Raw genomic sequence first — 24,682 nt, 5'->3', positions numbered from 1 at the left:
CAAAGGATTTGTAATATCAACATGTCTTCTTAATGGTGATGTTAACCTTGATCTCTTGGTTCAGGTGGTCTCTTCAGAGTTTCTTACTATAAAGTTACCATTTTTCACTTTGTGACTAATAAATATTTTGTGGAGAGATACTTTGAGATTATGCAAAAATCCTGCTTCTCGCCAAACTCACACCCAACTATTTTTAGTATCCATCGATGGATTTTGACTGCAATAACTACTATGTCTAGTAGTGATTTTTTATTTCACTCTTTTCTTCCACATTTATTCATTGGAATTCTGTTGCAAGGAAGGGCCATCTTTTTTGCCTTTTTAGTTATTTATTCAATTGGTTAAGTATATCAGTATGGACTCGTGGGTGTGTCTTATTCTTTCATTTATAATCCAATACTATCATTATCAGTTTTATTGCTCATGCTGTTCCAGCTTTGGCCACTAAGAGTTCCTTCAGTTTGGCTTCTGTGTCCCTCGGAGGAACCCCATCTTTTTTGAGCACTTCATTAACTTTCTAGCACTAACAGCGTTCCAGACTCATCTGTGTTTTTCCTGCCCCAGGCCTGGAATTAATGACTTCCTTAGGAAGCTCTGGTTCTTTCTATTGGAGAAAGGTGTTTAGAAACTAAGATTTGGGTGTGAGGCATGCTTATTGCTACTGGAATGTTGTTTCTAGGTGCTTTCTCAGAGCTGAGAAATATGTGTGTGTAGACTCACCTAGTTATACACACACATCTATATTTCTGTATCTATCTCTGGGTGTGTATATATATTTAAGACCGTGAGTTTATAATGGTGCCACCAATTTCAACCTAACAGTCAAGGTTCTTTCTAGCCCTCCTGTTTCATTTATAGATTCTTTGTTTAACAGTGAGAAACCCAGATGTCATTATCTACAATAGACGTATTTGCCTAATTCTAATATAGTTTCAGGATTGCTAACTCATGCTCCTATGAGAAAAACATGTACTTACTAAATTATAGCCTTTATGTACAGTTTTCTTGTCTTAAACTTTTTAATATCCAGTGAAGATACTATTGACCAAAGTAACCTGGGTTAGTCCTTTTTTTTTTCTTTACTCCTTTTGGTGTGGTTATTCTATCCATTTGGGAGAAGTTCAGTTCATTTGTTAAACTGCTTGTATTACAATTTGGGTTCCCCCCATGCTAGTTGTTTTGTTTGTGGCGTTTGGGGTATTAGGCAGCTAGGTGAAATAATTACTGTGCTTATAAAAGTCAGAACTATACAAAATGGTTTTCTCTGAGAAGTGTGGCTCCCTCCTGAGCCCTACTAGTCCCTTTCTATTCCTCACCATACCACCACCCCTTTCCCATTACACTATAAATGTGATTACAATGTTGTACTTACGCTGTCATTGTGATATTCTGACAGCATTTCTACTTTGTTCTTGGTCCACATTCCATGCCATCTCCTTCATTTCTTGTTTATTTTTTCTGAATTTCTTTTGCACCGATGAGCAAATATGTGTATGTTTTAAGATCCAGGTCTAAATCTGATTTCTGTACTGCAGCTAATGGAAGATTTGTTCGCTCAAGTGTTCTTTTTATCAAAAAAGCATGTCTTCTTTTTCAACCTCTCTCCTATTGCCTTTCAAGCAGATTTGGGATAATTTCTTATCTATAGATTTGCAGGCCTCGCCATCTATCACCTCGAGGCCCAGCCCCAGCCTCCCCAGACAGTAGCAAGTACCCAACATCCAAGCGTATGGCTATAGGTATATCCAGCCTCACCCCTCACAATGTGTACTCCTCCTGCCTGGAACTACTCAGCTTCCTATAGAATGAATTCAGGAAAGGCAACATTCACGACCTGGAGAGCAGTCAAGGAGATGGGTTTCCCATGGGAAGTGGCGTGGAATAGGAACGAGGTAGTAGGGCTGAGGAGGAAGCACCGCTGCCCTGATTATACCTTTTCGTTTAGCTCTGACTCTTAGAACCATGAGGTAGGATGTATATATTTCATTTACTTATAAACTGTGGGTAAAGACAATAGGCAAGTGGGATTACTGCTGTAAAATTAAGATTTCAGTATAAATGTTTCAACATAAAACATTTGCTGTTTTTATAATTTTTTAATACTACGTGTCTCTATGTTGCCTTTTTTAGTGCTTGGCATAGTATTTTTCACAAAATGGTTATTCAGTAAAGTTGTATGGTTTGCTTAAAAGCAACTTTCATTATATGCGTGACATTTTAAAAATGACTTTCTATTGCACCATTTTCTTCAAAGTACAATTTTACCAGGTGTCATTGACATGTTGACTTCCGTATTGATTTTAAAAAAATGATCATCTGAGGCTTAAGGCAGCATATATTTTATGGAGTAAAACCACGTTATCCATCTTAATTATAACATTATACTTTTGCTATCATCATGATGTTCTGACAGCATTTTTACATGTTCTTAGTCTACAGTTTATGACTACATGACACAAAATTTGGTATCAGAAACATGAATTAAATCACTTTAATCAATTCCAAGATCTATCAATTACATATAAAACTGGAGAACAAGGCCGAGGGTAATGGCTCATGCCTGTAATCCCAGACCTTTGGGAGGTTGAGGCAGGAGGGTCACTTGAGACCAGGAATTTGAGAGCAGCCTGGGAGAGACCCCATCTCTACAAAAAAAAATTTTTTTTTTAAATAGCCAGCTTTGGTAATGCCTAGCTACTTGGGAAGCTGAGGCAGGAGGATCACTTGAGCCTAGGAATTTGAGGCTGCAGTGAGATATGATCTCACCACTGCAACTCCAGCCTGGGCAACAGAGCAAGACTCTGTCTCAAAAAAAAAAAAAGGAGAATGAAAGAACTATAGAAAGAAAGCATGCTGGTCAGAGACATTAAAATTAAATACTTCTTCTGCTTTATCTTTCAGAATTCCTTTTGATGTAGAAACCCAGATTTGACAGGACCTTAAAGGTCACCTCACCCAGCTGCCACTTTCTTGATTGTCCTCTGCAGCATCACTTCCAAGTAATGACCTGTCTGCTATGTGAGCACCTCTCATCACAAGATACTCACTACCCTGCACCCAGGCAGGCAGGATGTCCTGTCACTGCAGATTTCAACTATTAAAAAGTTCTTTCATAAAATGAGCTGAGCCTTGATCCTTCAATTTTCACTTATTGTTAGCCTTCATTCTAAGCTGATGAAGTCATACTGGACAAGTTGTTCAGATCATTGAAAGCAACCATCACATTTCCTCTGTGTCTTCTTTCCTCTCCAGAAAACCACTTCCCCAGAAAACTGCCAGGTGCCTTCTCTCTCCCAGTATTTCCAGTGTATGTTCCAGTTTGTTTGCAACCTCTCGGGCTGACTTCCTATAGATCATGATGAGGCTGCTGGTTTACGACATTCTAAACACTGAACCTTGGAAGGTTCATTTACCCTCCAGTGATTCAGCATCAGATTCTTGATGAACGCAGGCCTCTGATGTCTAAAAGGCACCCTCCTTCCTTATCTTTGTTGTCATCTGTGAGACACAGACCCTCATTCAAATGCAGAATTTCATATTGCTCTGGAGGTGATTTTGTTTCTGTTTGCTTCTTATAGTATAGAGAATGAAAGTATGGCATAGTGTTTTATCTAGAACTTATGATGATGGTGTTAATTGCAACTAAGGCTACTCTTTTCTGAAAGGACAATTTTTATTGACTATAAATATCTATACGAAATTGGGTCTGTTTTTTGAGGGTAGTGATCCCTGCATGACACTTTGCACCACCAAAATGGATACCTCAATTACTATCCACTGTTCAAGCAAATGCCAACTCTACCCACAACACAGAGAAAAGGCATACTTTGTCCTGTACAGACTTGTGGGGAAGCTTTGTTTGTACTTCTTGATTTCAACATTTATATCATGTCTACTTTTCACCCAGCTTCCTCTCGGCTGGATAATCCAAAGTTCCATTCCATACAGCTACATTTGCATTTTAATGACATGGGATATTTTGGCAGCTATATGCTCCTAGTTAAACCATTTGTTTACATTATCAACCCTATGTAAATGTCCTCCTTACCAACTTTGCAGGATTGTCTTTTGTTTTTGTTTTTTTGCTCAATATCAATCCCCTCATCTTCACTTTCAGGAGATTCCAGCAGCTCTTAGAGCATTCATTTTTCTTTTCAATAAACATTGTGCTCATTGTTGAGGAAAGATACAAGCAAGCAACAGACACCTAGTCTATTGGCTTCTCAAGGCTGCCATGGCAAAATGCCACAAACTGGGTGACTTAAAATAACGCAACTTTATTGCCTCACAGTCCTGGAGCCTGGAAGTCTGAAACCAAGGTGTCAGCAGGGTGGATTCTTTCTGAAGGCTGTGAGGGAGAATCCATTCTGTGCCTCTTCGAGCTTCTGGTGGTGCTGGCAATCTTAGGCACCCCTTGACTTGTAGACACAACACCCTGATCTCTCCCCGATCTTCACATGGCATTCTTCCTGTTTGCCTTCACATAGTCTTCCAGAAGACTCTGTGCATGTCTGTCTGTGTTCAGATTTCCCTTTTTATGAGGACACCAGTCATACTGCATTTCGGCCCACCCTAATGACCTCATTGTAACTTGCTCATCTCTCTAAAGACCTTATTTCTGAGTGAGATCCCTTTCTGAAGTACTGAAGTTAGCATGTCAACATATTTCTTTTGGGCAACACAGTCCAACTCATCACATCTACCGTACCCTCAAAGACTTACAGAGTAGCAAGCAGGATCTGTGGGCTTGGCGTCTATGGTGGGAAAGAATCTGTTTTCTTAGCCACATGCAGTGGTTCCTCCTCTCCAACATGTTTCGGAGTCTGTGTCCAGTGAAGGAAAACTTTTGCAGAAGGGTCAGAGCTGAAAGCCTTTACTGAGAATGTTGAGGGCCCGGACGAGGTCTCTTCTCTTGTGCTTTCCATAATGTGACCATAAGGCAGAGCTGTCAGTGGTTACTTAATAAAGACTAAAGACCTTTAAATGTATCCAGCAGACAAGCTCACTCTTCTGAGACCTCTGCCTCCCATCTTGCCTGCTTTAGGGAGCACTTGCCCTGAGAAATCCTCTGCCTTGTTCCAACAAAGACCGTTTTCATATGTAAGGTATAACTACCCATAGTCTTCCAGCCCAGCATCCCTCTCCATTTCCAACGAACCTATCTATGTTGCAGAATGTCTATGAATTATCTACTAAATGCTCAACTTGTTATTTTTTAAAATTAGCTTATCAAGTGCAAAGTAGAATATCACATGCAGCCAATAATTTAGGGGAATGAGGTATTTGAAGTGATCAGATTTAACAAAATGGGATTACCTTAATACCCCATGCCTCCATTTTGAGTTTTCAAAAAGTTTAACTATATCCCGACTCAATATAATTTCTAAATAATCCTTCGAGTGCTTTTTGTTCACTCATTCATTCAGTGTCATCCTTTTATACATATGAGGAGCTGCTCTAGGCTTCAGGGTAAACAAGAAAACAAGGTCCCTTTCTTCACTTAGTCTTCAGAGAAATATAGACAAGTAAGTGATTGCATTAAAATATAAATGCCAGAATTGAGGACAACAGTTTCTTTAGAGGCATAGGATAACACAGCTGATCTAATAATGGTGTCAGGCAGGGCTTCCTACAGGAAGGTCCTTTCAACTGAGACTTATAAGAGTTGTTGGTTAATTAATATACATGTATGTATATGTATATATCACATCATATTCTTCTTACTCAAGGATAAAAGGTGAATCAGAAAAGAAACTTGATATCCAAGTAAATGCCTTTCTATGAATAAATGCCTTAAATACTTTTAGGAAAAACCATAGTAATGCAATCAGTAGTCATAAGTAGGTTGCCATCTGTATTATATAAAATATTTTTAATTCGATATAAATTTAGGTCTTTTTAAAAATGTGGTACATATACACCATGGAATAATATGCAGCCATAAAAATGAATGGGATCATGTCCTTTTGCAGGGACATGGATGAAGCTGGAATTCATTATCCTAAGCAAACTAACACAGGAACAGAAAACCAAACACCACATACTCTCACTCTTTTTTTTTTCTTTTTTTGAGATGGCGCCTCGCTCTGTCGCCCAGGCTGGAGTGCAGTGGTGCGATCTCGGCTCACTGCAACCTCCACCTCCCAGGTTCTCGCCATTCTCCTGCCTCAGCCTCCCAAGTAGCTGGGACTACAGGCCCCCCCCCCCCACCACGCCCAGCTAATTTTTTTTGTATTTAACAAGTCCCTTGTATTAGTTTCCTATATTTTTAAAATATAACACGGGGTTTCACCATGTTAACCAGGATGATCTCGATCTCCTGACCTTGTGATCCGCCCGCCTCCACCTCCCAAAGTGCTGGGATTACAGGCGTGAGCCACCATGCCCAACCCACATGTTCTTACTCTTAAGTGGGAGCTGAACAATGAGAACACAGGGACACAGGGAGGGGAACAATACACACCAGGGCCTGTGAGGGATGCTGGGGGAGGGAGAGCATCAGGATAAATAGCTAATGCATGCGGGGCTTATTACCTAGGTGATGGGTTGATAGGTGCAGCAAACCACCGTGGCACATGTTTACCTAGGTAACAAACCTGCACATTCTGCACATGTATCCTGAAACTTAAAATTAAATATAAAAAATAAAATAAATTCAGGTCTTTTAAATTTAAATATTAGCAAACAAATAAAGCTAAGCTCTGCTGTCAGCATATTCCATGTATAAATTACCAAGTAGTTAATATTCCTTTTCACATCTTTTCTTATAACACTAAAAATGAACAAACAAAGAAAAAGCCAGTAATAGCAAAATCCCATGGAAAGGATGATTTTTCTGAGTGGTAGTCATCTAGTGGGTAGGAGTCAGGAGCTTTGTGACTGTAGGACACTGACCTCAAAATCATTGGCAGCCTCAGCAAGCCACTGTGATCTGCGGCTCTTTGCAATACTCACTCAAACCACAGTAATCAAAAGGCACACATTATGCTATGGCTTCTGACATAGGTACTATTTACCTCTTCCTGAGTCAACTCAGTCCTTTAAGGACTCTCTTAACTTTCATGAACAAGATCAAAGGGACTGTCTCGCCGGGTCCAGTATCCAAGTTGTTTCGGGAGGTGTTCCAGTGAAACAGTGAATTGAATAGTGTCCTCTCAAAAGTAATTTCCACCTACAACCTCAGAATGTGACCTTATTTGGAAGTATAATTTTTTCAGATGTAATTAATTCAGAATTTTGTATTGGTCCATTCTCACCTTGCTACAAAGAAATACCTGTGACTGGGAAATTTATAAAGAAAAGAAGTTTAATTGGCACTTGGTTCTGCAGGCTACACTGGAAGCATGGTGCTGGCATCTGCTTGGCTTTTAGGGAGGCCTTAGGAAACTTACAATCATGGCAGAAGGCAGAAGGGGAGCAAGCATGTCACATGGCCTGAGCAGAAACAGGAGAGAGCAATGGTACGGAGGTGCTACACACTTTAAACAACCAGAGCTTGTGAGAACTTACTCACTCTCAGGAGAACAGCACCAAGTGGGTGGTGCTAAACCACTAATGCCCACTTTGTGGGCATTCCATTCATGAGAAATCCACCCCCATGGTCAAATCACCTCCCACCAGGCCCTACCTCTAACATTGGGAATTTTTAGCACTTCAACATGAGATTTGGGCGAGGACACATAACCAAACTGTATTAGATTTCATGATGAAATCATCCCAGAATTAGGGTGGACTGGTGTCCTTGTAAGAAGAGGATGGGACTCAGAAAAGCCACATGAAGGCTGAAGTGGGCAGAGACTTGAGTGATGTTGCCATGAACACCTGGGGCCACCAGGAGCTGAAAGAGGCAAGGAAGGATTGTTCCCTAGAACCATCTGAGGGAGTGTGGCCTTGCTGACACGTTGATATCAGACATCCAGCTTCCAGAGCTATGAGATAATGAATGTCCATTGTTTTAAGCCACCTAGTTTGTGGTACTGTTTTGGCAGCCCTAGGAAACTAATACAAAGGACTTGGAGTCTTCTTTGTGGACGTCTCTTCATTATTGCCCTGCTTTTATCCTGACTACTCTTCTTTTATATCTTGTGGCAAAATAATGCAGATACCTCAAAGAGTCAATCTACTGCAAGGTCTGTTCAGCGTGTGAAAACTGTTCATTTTACTGCATTTAGTTACATAACTTTATCAAGGCATAATTCAGCCTTGAAGAGGTCTGATCCTAGTCTGGGTCACCCTCAGAACAATTCACCATTCTGATAGTGTTTTTGGTGGCTACTGAACACTTCCATCTTCCTGGTGTGTGATTGGAAAGTCTGAGATTCCAGTTGAGATCACACCATCAATCTCATTTGCCTCCAAATTCCAAGCAACAATCAGCAGAAGTAAATACTATTCATTATTTTCTTGAAAGTTAAAAGAAATGCAGCATTGAAATTACTGTACACAAATGCTTCCACCAAAACAGAAAGTGAGAACTTGCAGCCAGGATCTCAGGGCCACGTGGAAAGAATAGCAATCGGAAAATCAGAGGATGGAAGTTCAGCCCCTCCTCATCCACTGCCCTCTGTGGGCAAGTCACTTACCTTGAATGGGCTTTGGTTTTCTCATCTATGAAAGAGTAGGTTCCATGATTTCTGAGGCCCAGAGATGACCACTGCCTGGGCAGTACCAGGCCATCACTTCACCTGCCTTGTGCCCTCCACCTGCCTGAGGGAACCTGCCCTGTCACTCTGTCCTTGGGGCTGGCCTCTGTACCCGGGTTCCCACTAGCTCTCTCCTGCCACTGAGACTAGCCCCTGCCTAACACTCCACATTTCTTACATTTCCCCCAGGAGTCTCCCCACATTACCACCTATGCAACAACACAACAATCTTTTTTCTCTCCACAGAGCTTATTCTAATTCATTCCAAGTGGATATCATACTGGATTTCTTTCCTTTTTTTGAGACAGAATCTTGCTCTGTTGCCCAGGCTGGAGTTCAGTGGCACGATCTTGGCTCACTGCAACCTCTGCCTTCCAGGTTCAAGTGATTCTCATGACTCAGCCTCCCAAGTAGCTGGGATTACAGGTGCATGCGCTGCCACGCCCAGATAATTTTTGTATTTTCAGTAGAGGTGGGGTTTTGCCATGTTGGCCAGGCTGGTCTATAACTCTCGGCCTTAAGTGATCTTCCCACCTCTGCCTCCCAAAATGTTGTGACTACAGGCATGAGCCAACACACCCACCCTCATACTGGATAACCATCCTCTTTCATTTTCTTGATCACAACCTGATACAGGATTATACGAAGGACATAGTTCTAGACAGTGAAGCATCACTTGATGATGGGGATACCTTCTCAGAAGTGTATCCTTACATGATTTCATCCTTGTGCAAACATCATAGAATGTACTTACCCAAACCTAAATGAAATAGCCTACCACTACACACCTAGGATATATGGCATAGCCAATTGCTCCTAGGTTACCAAGCTGTACTGCATGCTACTGTACTGAATACTGTAGGCATTTGTAACACAATGGTAAGTATTTGTGTATCTAAAAATACATACACATCTTATATATACATCATCTTATGGGACCAGCATCACCAAAGGTCGTTATGCAGCACATGACGTATTTCTGAAGTGTGCACCAGTGGTTTAAGTTGATCTTTGAGCTAGCAGTGCAGTTAACCAGCTACACCCAGCTGTACATTGTATCATCCAGAGCCCCAGCAACAGCATTGTTTGTTAATTTATTGTGGCTGTTATGGGATGAAAGGTAACTTGTGCAGGAAGGGTATCCAGCATAGGCGAGTGAATTGGATGCGCCTGCAGGAAATGGGCTGTTTTAAGCCTTTTGATGTCCACTGCCATTGGCCTGCCATTTGCCTGCTCTCCACAGATAAGTAATTCATGGCAATGTTTATTACTGATAATAATGGCAGTTATTCATATAATAACAATAGTTATTGTTAATGGTAAAGAACAGTAAATATTTACAATGAATAGTAACTGTTGAGATGCGTGGCTGGGAGGAAATAAGTATAAAAGGTGAGAATGGGTACATAATAGTGGAGGAGATGAAGGGGAGATGATGCTGAAAGCATACTCCAGAGATGTCCAAGGAGTGTTTGAATCATCCCTGTACTCATCCACTGGGCAAATTGAAAAGTTACTACATCTGAGTATTGGGAAACCTTTTTTTTTTTTTTTTTCATTTTTTCCCTTTCAAAAAGAAAAAGAACCAACTCTTGGGGTTAATCAATAAACTAACATTATTTTCACCGCCTTTCTCAAATGATTGGTTAAGATTAAATCATTTGAGAAAGGCAACAAAAATAATGTTAGTTGTTGTCTTGTCCCACTGTTCCTTTTTCTTTACTCTTTCTGTCCTTCCTAAGGACAATGTCACATGTGAAAGTATAAATTAAATACATAAATATAAAACTCTGGGAAAGCTGATGATAGGGACATGTGGTCTTTATGAGTAAAGGAGGCACCCAGAAGTGTGTGTCATGAGGGAAAAGAGTTACACTGTATTTCATCCCATTAATCTTATTTATTCTTTGCCAAATTCTGAGCCTTGCTGTTGCTTTTCAGCTTACTGAAGTACTTACTGATACATGCATTGAAAACTGGTGGCTGAGCATGATGGCTCACGCCTGTCATCCCAACACTTTGGGTGGCTGAGGTAGGAGGATCGCTTGAGCCCAAAAGTTTGAGACTAGCTTGGGCAACATTAGTGAGACCCCATCTCTACAAAACAGTGTTTTAAAACTTAGCCAGGCATGGTGGCATGCAGCTGTAGTCCCAGCTACTCAGGAGACTGAGGAGGGAGGATCACTTGAGCCCAGGATTTTGAGGCTGCAGTGAGCTATGATCATGCCACTGCACTCTGGCCTGGGTGATAGAGTCAGACCCTGTCTCAAAGAAAAAAAAAAAATCACAAACTGCTGACATTTTCCACCATAATTCTTTAATGAAAACGAAAGAATCTCTATTTTCCTCCCTTTCTCTAATGTTCATTTGTCCATCATTTGCCGTTTAATTATTTCTGCCTCTTTTTTTTTACCCTATTATTTTTTTCTTACACTTTTATCTTGTTGACTTTCCTCCTGAAAATTTCAAGTCATGAAGATATTAATGGAAGACTTGCATTGCATCTAGGAGGACAAAAAGAAGTACTAGTGTTGAAAATGAGTTGAGGAATAAAGTGTTGATATTTAAGAAATAGTTATTGATTGAACTTGGAGTTTCCAACAGCTATTCTTTTCAGTACGTTAGTGGTCCTGAACAGTTTGTCTTTGACCTTGTTCTTTCTTTTATATTTTCCCTTCTGAGGCATATTACCAAGTAGTAAAGATTTCAACCCACATTCGAATCTACTTTTCCAGTTACTATGATGATCATTACTACCAATTGAGACAGTTTGGAGATTATAACATGTGAAGAACATTAGGTACTCACTCTCAAAAAGTTTATTTTATTTATTTATTTTGTTTTATTTTATTTTATTTTGAGACAGATTCTCGCTCTGTTTGACCAGGTAGGAGTGCAGTGGAGTAAACTCAGCTCTCTACAACCTTCGCCTCCCAGGTTCAGGCAATTCTCCTGTCTCAGCCTCTTGAGTAGCTGAGACTACAGTTGCACACCACCATGCCCAGCTAATTTTGTATTATTAGTAGAGACGCAGTTTCACCATATTGGTCAGGCTGATCACAAACTCCTGACCTCAGGTGATCCACCCACCTTGGCCTCCCAAAGCGCTGGGATTACAGGTGCAAGCCACCATGCCTGGCCCAAAAAGTTTATTTTCTAAAAGGTAAGGGAAGAGCTTTATATAATCTAAGAGATACATAAAGTAGTGGGACTGGTTTTCTAACAATGGGGCTGGCTTATACAAATTAATAATAGTCATTATGGGAGGCCACACACAAAAATCTCACAACAATGAATTTCATAAGCTCCCTTTTCTCAGTTGCAGGTACAGCCTGGCACATACTGATCAGAATATTCCATTGAGTGGCAAACTTTCAACTTGGGGGAATGAATTTTATTTTTGAAAGCATTCAAAGCCACTTTCCACAAGTTTGGGTGATCAAGCTGGGTAATGCTATATTGAGCAAAAGCAAGATGTAACTATTAAAAAAAAAGAGATTGAATTTTTTTGCGTGTTTCTAAGCTACCTCTAAAGATAATTGTAGCTGAAAGGAAGCATCCCTCAAATGCCATGACCTAAGAAGTATCATGAGAATAATCATAAACCCTCCCAAGTAAATGACTTTGAAGGTACACACACTCGTTCATGGGTAAACTTCAATAGATTTATTTTTTTAAATAGTCTGTATGTTAAAGTCTTACTTGCTGTGAAGCACCAACAGCAAAATACTAAAAAAACATGTTTAAGCACATAGATTTACTTATGGAGGTGTGGCCGTAAAGAAATGACACCAATTTTTCTGTATGACTTACGTATTGCTCATCCATATAAATGTGCAGGTACCTGGCAGAGAAAGTATATATTGATGGTTGTGCCGCAGACTCAGAAAATATCTCCTTCATGAGAGCAAGGCCTTCTGTCAATTTCTTTTTTCTTTTTTTCTTTGAGATGGAGTCTCACTGTCACCCAGGCCGGAGTGCAATGGCTCCATCTCAGCCCACTGCAACCTATGTCTCCCGGATTCAAGCAATTTGCCTGCCTCAGCCTCCCAAGTAGCTGGGACTACAGGGGCACGCCACCATGCCCAGCTAATTTTTGTAATTTTAATAGGGACGGGGTTTCACCATGTTGGCCAGGCTGGTCTTGAACTCCTGACCTCAGGTCATTCAACCACCTCGGCCTCCCAGAGTGCTAGGATTACAGGCGTGAGCCACTGCACCCAGCCCTTCTGTCTATTTCTGTCCTCAACTGTACCCCCGTGCCTATCATAGATTCTATTCTAGCCCATAGTAGGTGCCAGTAACTAGTTGTCACATGAATATAACTGAACAGTTCCACCAGGAAAAACTTAAAAGAATAAACTTGAGTTTACCTCATTGACTTTCTTATATCTTTCCTTAGAAGCTACAGTCTAATATGCAGAATTGATCATGGTCATATAATCTTTTCTTCCCACAACACTGTACTTGGGAGCATTTCCCACTCACTACAGTCTAATATGCAGAATTGATCATGGTCATATAATCTTTTCTTCCCACAACACTGTAGTTGGGAGCATTTCCCACTTACCTGGGATAAAGGTAAGTATCCCAGGGGAGAGCCCTGTCTTGGCCAGCACACTTGGGCCTGAGCATCCACCAAATGGCTGAAAAACCATGGGCGGTCATTCAACCTCCCTGGGCCTCTCTCTACTGAGCTGTAAAATGAGGATAGTAACTTTGGAGGACAATACTGAGCGAATAATTATTGAGCTCTTTCTTTGTGCCAGGCACTGTTCCAGGAACTCTATGTGAAGAATCTTAATCATTGCAACAAGCCTAACAGGCAGATAGTACTGTTCCATTTTCCAAATGGAGAAATAGAGGCACAGAGGTTAAGCAACTGGCTTGAGGGCACATAGCTGGTAAGACGTAGAGCGTGGAGTAGGCTCCAGTGTGACTCTAGAACTTTTGTTCTGGAATCTCTCCCTGAGCTACTCACATAAACAATTACTAGAAACCACTGGGTTAGGGCAGTTGGCAGTACTCTGTAAGAATGGACAGTATTATTACAGAGAAAACTGAGGCAGCGCACTGTTCCAGCAATTAGTCAAAGAAATAATAGTGAGGTGATGGTTAGGGGAAGAAAATCAAGTGCAAAGGAACTAATCGTGCTCTGTCCTTTATAGAAGACAGTTGTGCAGCTTTTTTCTCAGGTAGGTACTCATTGAATCATATTTTAAGTGCTGTTTAGAAGACTTACTTTTCAGCTGGGCGCGGTGGCTCATGCCTGTAATCCCAGAACTTTGGGAGGCCAAGAGGGGTGGACCACCTGAGATCAGGAGTTTGAGGCCAGCCTGGCGAACATGGTGAAACCCTGTCTATACTAAAAATACAAAAATTAACTGGGCATGGTGGCAGGCGCTTGTAATCCCAGCTACTTAGGAGGCTGAGGCAGGAGAATCGCTTGAACCTGGGAGGTGGAGGTGAGCCAAAATCACGCCAATGCACTCCAGCCTGGGTAACAAGAATGACACTCCATCTCAGAAAAAAAAAGAAGACTTACTTTTTGTGGGAACTTGATATATAATTAGGAAGAAGAAGGGAGATAAATTAATATTTTTCAAGAGAAAGTGTTTGTAACTTGGGACAGAAGAAAACATGCCTTTCCTTTCAGCATGATGAAATTAAAACAATGCTTAAGGTAATCTATGTGAAGGCAGTCATACCTGTTTTGCTCTTTGGTGGTTAGAAAGTCATTGTTTACAACATCCGCTTCCTGAAATTAGTCAATCATCCTCTGGTGTTTTTGTAGTGCCTTTTAACCTTGTTCCCACAGTAGAAAACTCACTTTGGGTGGAAATTTTTTTTTCCCTACAATCCTATGAAGCTATTTTCCTATTTAAAAATACACATAAAATATGTAGCAACCACTTGCCATGCCATGGGTTCCTGTGCCTTCATTAAAACGCAGCTGTTAGGTATCTTCTGACTGTGCAGTCCTGTGTGTAATGTAAGCTTACTAAGGTAATTTCAAGCTACACAGATTTAGTGGTTCAAGCTGTTCCACTTCAATGCTCATGTGAATCTAGGATCTGCCATGATTTGCGTCAGCCCCAAGGGTTCCTGGTCAGTTCATTTCCAAAGCATTTATTTGCCAGACACCGAGAATACCAAGACCTTGTAAGACCTGGTGTCCAGTGTCCAACAGATCAGAGCCTCTGATTCCTTCACAGCTTCAGCTTTAAAAGGGTAAAGGGGGTAGGACATCTGGGGACCTTCTCTGAGCAAGGTTGAGCAGGGCTTCTGCAAAGCTAAGGCTGCCCCAGTTGGTCATAAACTTCAGAAACTTGAATGGTCGCCAAGGGGAGTCTCCAGAAGTGATCACATTTGGCTGTCCGGTCTCTTGCGATTTGTTTGCTTTCTGTACTGGTTAACGAAGGTGATGGCCATAATGGGAAAGTCTAAATGCCTCAGCCACAAAAGAGGGAGGCTGGGTTAACCACAGAGGCTGATTACCCTGGCTCTTTGTGAGTTCTCCCTGAGAGCCTTACCACTTCTAACTGGTATTCATCAGGCACTCATCTATGCATAGGCTTTTCCTTGAGTACAACAAAAAAGAAATAACTTTTACTGTGAGACATATAATTAAAACTGTAACATACTTAGATGACAACCCTGGTATTCACTTTGAGGCCATTAGGAAAAGGCCACAAACCATTTTGCTATATTTACAGACCTGTATTCAAGGTAACTCTTAGAGCCAATGTAGCAGCCGCATTTTATAAAACTCCACTAATGATAAATTTACCCATTTAGATCTATCTTATTACTCCATTATCTTCCTACTGGAAGGACCTAAGAGCAAACAGAGGACTTTTTCCCTTGGTGCTAGAGCATAAATGAAGCTGGGCTAGAAGAATTTCCCAAAGGCCAAATGCATTAGTTCATTCCAGATGCTAGAACAGAATGTGATAGATTGAGTGACTTATAAACAACAGTTTATTTCTCACACTTCTGAGGCTGGGAAGTCCAAGACCAAGGCAGATTTGGTGGACTGGGAGGGCCCACTTCTGGGTTTATAGATGGTCGTCTTCTCACTATGTCCTCACATGTTGGAAGGGGAGAGGGACCTCTCTGGGGTCTCTTTTATAAGGGCACTAATCCCACTCATGAGGGCTCTGCCCTTACGACCTAATCACCTCCCAAAGGCCCCACCTCCAAACACCATACATTGGGTGTTAGGATTTAACCTGTGAATTTTTTGGTGGGGAGAAGGAACACATACATTCCATTTATGGTGCCAAGGCATAATATAATAAAAGGGAAATAAACACTAAGAGGGGACACAAATCTCGACGTGGCTTACAAGCTACAGGAAATCAATCATTACCTCGAAGTTCATTAAGTGGATAGTTCCTTGCCGACTCCTCACAGCTTTGTGAAGGCAGAGGCCATCTTTACACCCACAACTCAAAGGAGCATCCTCACATATCCTTCCATCCTTCAACGCTCAAAGGGAGTCCAGAGTTGATGCCCCTTCCCTCAGTCTTCTGAGTTCTGCTTCCCCTGGAAAGATCAGTCTCCTGCCCAGATGTCTGTAGTCAGGATTGCTCACTTTAGCGGAGACCACACATACCCTACGTATCACAGCACAATCATGTCATTAAAATAGCACAAGCCAATATTTATTCAATGATGCACACATGGAAGACCAAGGGGTCTCTTATTTCCAAAAGAATACTGGAGGCAGAAGGGACCTAAACTGTAAAGGTGTGAATAAACAGGGTAGGTTCGGGTATTGAAGGTATTTTCATGTGGCTGGTGAACACGGTGCGTTTGGCAGAATTGCAAAAGGAGACATTGGACCTGCCCATCTGAAGAATCTGTGTACCAAACCAAAGTCATGACGGTCTGGCACTCCCCAAACATAAAACTATGTGCACCGATCCAATGGCTTTTTAATTTGGTATATGAAATCTCAAATATCTCAGAGAATCAGAGCCGTGCTTCCAGACCATAAATCTATTTGTTAAAGTGCATTTGTTACCCATAAATTGGCACACATTTCCTGATAGCAATGTGGGTGTGACATGTTTTCACTTTGGTGTTGATTCAGTGATCTTATCAGTACTAGCAGGTTAGAAAATTGATTTATCTCCATTGAAATGTTTATTCAGGAATGTCTTTCGTCATGCTTTTCAAACTCGAAAAAAACACAGTGCCTGAAAACTTTGCAAATTTTTTTAAACAAAAGAGAATACTAGTTATCAAATTTATTTCTTTTTTAAATGTACTATTTTTTACCTTTAAAAAAAAAGTGCTAACTCTGTTTTGTTTTGTTTTTAGATAGAGTCTCACTCTGTCACCCAAGCTGGAGTGATACAATCTTACTTACTGCAACCTCCACCTCCTGTGTTCAAGCAATTCTCCTGCCTCAGCCTCCCAAGTAGCTGGGATTGCAGGTGCCTGCCGCCGTATCTGGCTAATTTTTGTATTTTTAGTAGAGACAATGTTTCACCATGTTGGCCAGGCTGGTCTCGAACTCCTGACCTCAAGTGATCTGCCTGCCTTGGCTTTCCTAAGTGCTGGGATTAGAGGTGTGAGCCCGTGCACCCGGTGAGCCAACGCACTTGGCCTAATTCTGTTTTTTATGACTGCTTTGCATCATCAAAATAGATAAAAGCATGAGTATTCCTTGCTAGATCTTCATCTGTTAATTTTACTTTCACAGCACAGCCACTCTCTTTCTGATGGGACCCATGCAGTTCTGCGTCATCAGCAGGTCCCACTTCTAGTTTGAAACTTGAGCTCCAAGCTTCCCACGCATCTGCCTCTCCACAGCCTGCATCTTGGTGCACACTGGGGCTACTGCAGTTATGGTCTCACTGGCTTCTCCCTTCTCCTCTTATTCCATCCAGTCTTTTCTCCCTTCAGGAGTGTAGTCATCCATTTGAAATATAAATAGGTTTATATTTTCCCCTGCTGCCAAGGATTCAGTACTTTCCCATGAATTTCAAATATAATCCAGACTTTTTCCCAGGGTTTAGAGAGATGAGGGATCTACCTCCTTTGTACTCAGATTTCATCTTGGCCATTGTCCTCTTCGTCAGCTTTCCAAATTGATCTTTTGACAGTTCCAAAGACACTGTCTTTTTGGATAGGCCCTTTCCCATCTCGGGGGTCTCTGCCTAGAACACTGCCCTCTCATCCCACAGCTGACTCCTAAGGCCTTGTTTAAATAGGTTCTGTGACCCACCAGTCCAGCCTTTATTCCCTTTCTTAGTCTGATCACCAATTTATTATGTATATATTTGTTTTTGTTTTTTACTTTTTAATGGTGTCTGTCTTCCTATTGCCCTGGAAGCTCTACAAAGGCAGGAACTTACCTGTCTATTCACCATAAGATATCCACATGGTAGGCACTGTGTTAGTATTCAAGGGCTGCCATGGCAAAGTAGCACCAGGTTGCTTAAAACAACACGATTCATTGTCTCACAGTTTTGGAAGTTAGAAGTCAAAATCAAGGTATTGGCAGCACCACACTCCTTCTGAAGACTAGAGGATCCTCCTTCCTTGCTTCTTCCAACTCCTGGTGGTCCCAGGCATTTCTTGGCTTGTAGGTGCATCATTCCAGTCCTTCATCTTCACATGGCATTCTCCTTGTGTCTCTGTGTCTTCCCATGGCTGTCTTCTTATAAGAATATCTGTTATAGTGGATCAGGAGCCCACCTGACTTCAGCGTGATCTCGTATTAACTATATCTGCAACAACTCTATTTACAAATAGGTCACATTCTGAAGTACTCAGAGGTTAGAACTTTAATGTATCTTTTATTTGTATTTATTTGTTTTTGCAAGAGAGGGACACAATTCAACCTGTAAGAGTACCCAATAAATATGAGTTGAATGAGTGAATAAGATGAGTCTCAAACTGGTGTTTCTCATCGATACAGATATGGTTTGTATGGGAGACAAATGGCTAAAGTACAAGGCCAAGGTGAAATATATGTATCCACAAGTATAAATTTGACTGTGGTTTCAAATGAATAGAAATCCTGTTCTCGGCAACCAAACGTAAACCAGAGTAGAGTCCAACACAGTTTTCTAGGAATCCCTACCTTTGTGGTCACCATATCATCTGAAGAGTGTGTCAAAAAAGGAGGAGTTTCTGCTTGCATTCCCTAGGACCAGATAAGGGAGTACATATTCTGGCAGGAAAAGGAAAGGACCTCCTACGACAAAATGTGATGGGATCCCAAAAAACTTTGCTGAACAGATTAGTATCTAACATTTTTAAATTCCCAAATTATTTGAGGTATTAATATCATAGATTAATACATGTTTTCTCATCAGCCTTTTCTTGTCCTTAAATTCTGTTTAAATTCTACTTGGTTTACAACACTGGCATGTGAGTGAAAAGGTTAAGAGTGTGGGTTCTGAACTCAGCTCTTCCACTTACTAGCTGTGTGAATTTGTGGCAACTTACTAAACTCCTCTGTGCCTAGGTTTCCTCATCTGTATAATAGAGATGATAACAATAGTACCTACCATAGAGTTATTATGGAAACCGAATGAGTTGGTTTGTGTAAAGCACATAAACCATGCTGGCTGTGTGGTAAGGATTTAGTAAGTGTTAGCAACTATTTTTGTTATATGCCAACCAACTTGCTCGTATCAACTAAATATGTTATAACATATAAAGGCTTTCATGATATTTATTATTATTATTATTAAAACAGAGCCTCTTAGCCTGTCATAAGTGGATTCCACTTTCCACATTTTATTTTTTGAGACAGAGTCTCGCTCTATTGCTCAGGCTGGAGTGCAGTGGCTCACTGCAACCTCTGCCTTCCTGGTTCAAGTGATTCTCCTGCCTCAACCTCCCAAGTAGCTGGGACTACAGGTGCCCACCACCATGCCGGCTAATTTTTGTTTCTTGTTTTTTTGGTAGAAACAGGGTTTTACCATGTTGCCCAGGCTGGTCTTGAACTCCTGACCTCAAGTGATCTACCTGCGTTGGCCTCCCAAAGTGCTGGGGTTACAGGCGTGAGATACCACGCCTGGCCACAACATTATTTTTAATAATACCCAAATGTATGATACCATTTCCAGGTGAAACCAGAACTAATCCAAAGGAACAAGCAGTCCATGTGAGAGAATTCTTTTAACTCCTCTTTGCAGAAAAGTCAAACCTCTCTGTAGTAAGAACCATCTGTTTCCATTGTTCAAAGACAAATTATTGAAAGTTCATAATTAACAAAATACTACTGATCCACAGCAATTTATAAACATCCATTTCTGAAAATAAAACGTCGACAAGCAGGGAGACAAGATGCGCTTTGCCTGATCTAAAGAAAGGTGACTAACATGGCATAATTTGCTCTGATTTAAGGGAAAAAAAAGGTTTCAAAACCAGCAGACCATGTCATAACAAGGAATATTTTGTGTCCTGGAGAGATTTAGAGATGGGCTGATATCAAGACATGACCTACTTTTCTCATGATAGGTCTGCCCCTGAATAATAGTTTGATTTATTGGCAAGAGGATGATCCAAAACTGATAACATTTTCTGCCTCTGCCATCAGAAAGATAATGTCAATCCAAAGGAAGAACCTGCAGGACTCAAAGCTGTAGTATTTTTCCCCAGATACAATGTATAAAATATAACATTCATTTTTAAGTGGATTTCTGTTAAAGGTGTTTATTATTCTGAAACCTTGTCAGTGTATTTGCAATGAGCTTAACTAAGCATTTGGGTTTTCTTAAAAATTTCAAAAAGTTTTTACTGTCATCTTCACTTGCTATTAAAAAGATAGCAAGTTTCTGGTCTTCTCCTTGGGTAGTTTTTAATTTTCTTCATAAACATAAAATCGAACTATTAGAAAGAACATTTCTCAAAATTGTTAAGGCAAGAGTCATTTATTAAATTATTGGGAATGGATGGGGGTTTTCAGTGATTTGTCTGTCTTAGATGCTTTCACTTTTAGAATCGTTGTTGTATTCATTCTCTACTGTTAGGTAACAAATTACCTTACACTTAATAGCTTTAAACAACAAATATTATCTCACATATTTTTTAAGGGTCAGGATTCCAGTAATGGCTTAGCCAAGTGGTTCTGGCTGAAGGTCTCTCACAAGAGTGTAGTCAAGAGGCAAGCTGGGGCTGCAGGCATCTGAAGGCTGGACTGGGGTCAGAGGATCCACTGCTAAGATCACTAAGGTTCCTCTTGACAGGAGGCTTCACTTAGTTCTTCAGCAGTTTTGGGAAGCCTCGGTTACTCTGCCACATGGGCCTCCACGAGGCCACTCACAACAAGGCAGCTGGTGTTGCCCATGCAAACGATCCAAGGCAAAGGAAACAAGATAGAAGCTACAGTGTCTTTTATCACCTAATCTCAGAAGTGTCTTTTGTCCTGGCTTTTGTCATATTTTATTGGACACACAGACCAACCCAGGCACGATGTGGGAGAGAGCAATACAGCCTGTGAATGCCAGGAGGAAGGGATTATTGGAGGCCAGCTACCACAGTCATGGTGATAGAAATGATTTACTCATAATGTAGATGTGCAGAGGAGGCGTACATAGTTCACAGCATTTATAATGAAATATATTCTCAAAGAATAGAATGGCATAAGAACATTTTTTTAATATTATTGTCACATTATTGATTCTGTTGGTTTAATATCGTTACCAGAGTTTGCTAACATTTCAACAATTGGCATAGCATTTGTGAAGGACCATTTAGACAATTATAATGCATTAATCAAAATGTCTACTGAATCAATGAACATTAATTATTGACAGCACATTCCAGAGTATAGTTTATTTCAGAAGAGAAAAATTGCTTTGTTTCCTTATGACAGCAACCAAAAAAACTAAATTAAAATAAAATTGCCTTTTCCTTTTACTCCAAGTTATTTCTCAAAACTTTTTTGGGTATGTTTTAGGCATCTTGAGAGTTCTGTCATTTGTTCACTCACATTAAAAAACAAACAGGTCCGGGCGCAGTGGCTCACATCTGTAATCCCAGCACTTTGGGAGGCCGAGATGGCAGGATCACCTGAGGTCAGGAGCTGGAGACCAGCCTGGCCAACATGGCAAAACCCCGACTCTACTATAAATACAAAAAAAAAAATTAGCCAGGCATGGTGATGGGTGCCTGTAATCCCAACTACTTGGGAGGCTGAGGCAAGAGAATCATTTGAACCTGAGAAGTGGAGGTTGCAGTGAGCTGAGATCATGCCACTGCACTCCAGCATGGGCGACAGAATGAGACTGTCTCAAAAAAAAAAAAAAAAGACAAATAGAATACAGTGTTGTAGAAGATAAAGATTTGTATAGATTGAAACTTGAGACGATATACCTGGACTATACTATCTAAGATAACTTCCGTGTTCTATCTCCAAACTCATGTTGCCACAAACCAAAATACTCTATTTCTTTGTCAGCTCTATAAAGCCATGTTTTGACAATGTCTTTCACCACTGATATTATAATGCACAGTCTATTTTATTTTGTATAAAGAGATGGTAACCACTCTTCATGTGTTAGGGCCATCTAAAAATGCAGGCCACAGCATTTTAGATCTGGAAAGATCCTTGGAAATTTTTATGTTAAATGGGTTCCGCATTTTTGAAGAGCTGAGAAGTATTATACTCAGTGTGCTGCCTCCCCATGTTCTGTTTTGTCTTCAAAAATCTGATTAAAATTGAGAACCTGGTAAACCTAGTAGTACCATAAAGCAGTATTAAATCATTGATAAATATTCACTCTATGTAATCTCCAGAAAATACCAACACCACTTGCTACGCAATGATTCCAAAGAATTACAAGAAGATGTTAGGCAGGCTATGTCCTTTTGAGATTCCCTACCCCTACCACACAAACACACACACACACACACACACACACACACACGGCAGTGGTCAATTGATTGTGCTTCTCTGTGAGTAACTTTTTTCTTAAAAATAAAACTAAAAAAATTTTTAATGAGCAAGGTTAAAAGTAGGAGTCATTACAATTATAGCACAAGCATACCTACACTGAGCCATCTTTACACTAAAGAGCTAATTTGCTTAGAATCAGGGTGATACTACAAAGTTTAATTTAAAGTAAATAATTTTTCTTTTCATTTGGCTTGCAAAATAACAGTACATTATGTAGAACTAATCTTAACCAAGGATTACCTCACACATAATTCCTTTCTCTGATATTAGTCCCAGCTACTTTACTCAAGAATTATGATACTTAGCCAAGATTGGACCTGCCATCAGTGACTCAACTAAATTTTATTTCCTAAGTTTGATTTGCAGTGTTAATATTTTGTATTTTTCAAGTTCAGTGATTGACTAGAATATGCATATTTGTGACAGGATTAGTTCTTCATAAAACCTGATTGGTTATCACTGTGTGCTTTGTGATCTTTCCAATATTTTGAATTAATATTTTGAATCCTACATATTGCCACTGAATTTTTTCATTTACTTTAATTCAAGGATTATCTTTGCCTTATTTTATAAGAAAGTAGCCTCTGCTTTCCTTTTCCAAGTTTTTAGTAGTTTCTCAATTCTTTACCATTTCTCCACAAGGATTTCTATAAATTAATCCTTTAGGATACAGTTTTTCTTAGAGTGCACCTATGTGAACATATCAGTGTTTATTTAAATAAATTGTCTTATTTCATTGGTTCCTTTTCTAATTATTGCTTTACTATATTCTTTAGTAAAGGCAGTCCCAATTCTAACCTTTGAAACTCTGGCCTCTCGGGGTCACCTACTCTAAATTTTATTTTAACATTTAATAAAGAGATTGTTTTGGTTCTCTGCAGTGCATAACAAACTATCCCCAAAACTTAGTGGTTTAAAACAATCATTTTATTATTTCTTAAAATTCTGGGTATTAACTGGGGTTTGCTTTCCAATCATCTGCCAGATGATTCTTCTGCTGATCTCATGCAAGGTCTCTCATGCAGCTTCAGTCTGTGACAGAAGGGGCTAGAATGACCACAGTGACTTCATTGTGGCCTCTTAATTGGAAGGCTGGGCTCAGCTGGGACACCAGGACAACTGAGCTCTCTTCGTGCAATCTCTCAGCAAGTTAGCTGTTATTTTACATAGCAACTCGGGAAATTTTTTTGAAAAGCAAAAGTCCTGGCTTAGTCCCAGAGCCACCTCTGCCACATTCTCTTTTGCATTTGAGAGATGTTACACAGGGCATGCATACTGGAAGGCCATATTGGGGGCCATCTCTGGAGACTAGCTACTACAGGAATCATGTTTTCCTTTTCTGCCACTAAGACTTCAGTTCCTTTCTGCTCCTCTTTCAGTTCCCTGTGTCTCTGGTGGTTTGCCTAAACCTGCAAACATCACCTTCTTATCCATCAACATGAAGAATGTCCTACAATGGAATCCACCAGAGTGTCTTCAAGGAGTTAAAGTTACTTACACTGTGCAGTATTTCATGTAAGTTTCTTCTTTTCCTTTTGGCTAGCTTACAAACACAAGACTCCGACTCCTGTGAATTGTGCAAAGATAAACTCTCTGCGGTATTAAATGTGTTTGAAAAAGAGAAAAGTTTTAGATATTTCAGGTTAAGTTTTCTTGATGTTTTGTAAGATTAAATTAGAAAACAGTTTCTTCATGGAGACAGAGGCATTGGGAGGCTCAGGCAAGGTGAGGTTATTTAGACAGAAAAGAAGTTAGTCAAAACATTATTAGGTGGCTGAGCAAACAAGACAATCCATCATCTCTGAATTTTCTAAGCTGTTTGGAATTACAGGCATCCTTAGACTCCTTGAAACTACATGCACATTTTGTGCGATCAGCTGTTGCACTTAAAGATAGCAGTGAATAGACATTTCATCTGGCCCTCAAAACTCATTGCAAGCAGGAAAGAATGCAAAACAGGTAGTCAATGTCCATCTTCAGAGAAACAAAGGAAATGGCCACAACCCTAACCACAAACTAAGAACCATCCAAGCCAAATCCTGTGGAATCCGAAGAAAAACAGCTATGGAAACTGAAAGCAAACCTGTACCTTCCCATCTCCAATCAAGGAAAT

At 40.3% G+C, this 24,682-nt stretch overlaps 1 protein-coding gene across 7 annotated transcripts in view; it reads left to right on the top strand.

Annotated features, from left to right (window-relative positions):
- The window catches only part of IL20RA (interleukin 20 receptor subunit alpha), a 43,968-nt gene that overhangs the window by 4,008 nt on the left and 15,278 nt on the right, over positions 1-24,682 (top strand). For 6 of the 7 annotated variants that reach the window (XM_023190982.2, XM_023190986.2, XM_023190981.2 and 3 more), the window contains exon 2: positions 23,949-24,084. The exons of the other annotated variant lie outside the window; for it this stretch is intronic. In XM_023190982.2, the coding sequence (XP_023046750.1) occupies positions 23,949-24,084 (136 nt within the window). The remainder of the gene's footprint in view (positions 1-23,948; positions 24,085-24,682) is intronic. 7 annotated transcript variants of the gene reach the window in all.

This window comes from Piliocolobus tephrosceles, chromosome 5 (assembly GCF_002776525.5).
Source record: "Piliocolobus tephrosceles isolate RC106 chromosome 5, ASM277652v3, whole genome shotgun sequence".
Lineage (NCBI taxonomy): Eukaryota > Metazoa > Chordata > Mammalia > Primates > Cercopithecidae > Piliocolobus > Piliocolobus tephrosceles.
Note: the sequence above shows the minus strand (reverse complement) of the source record. Positions and strands in the feature narration are given on the sequence as shown.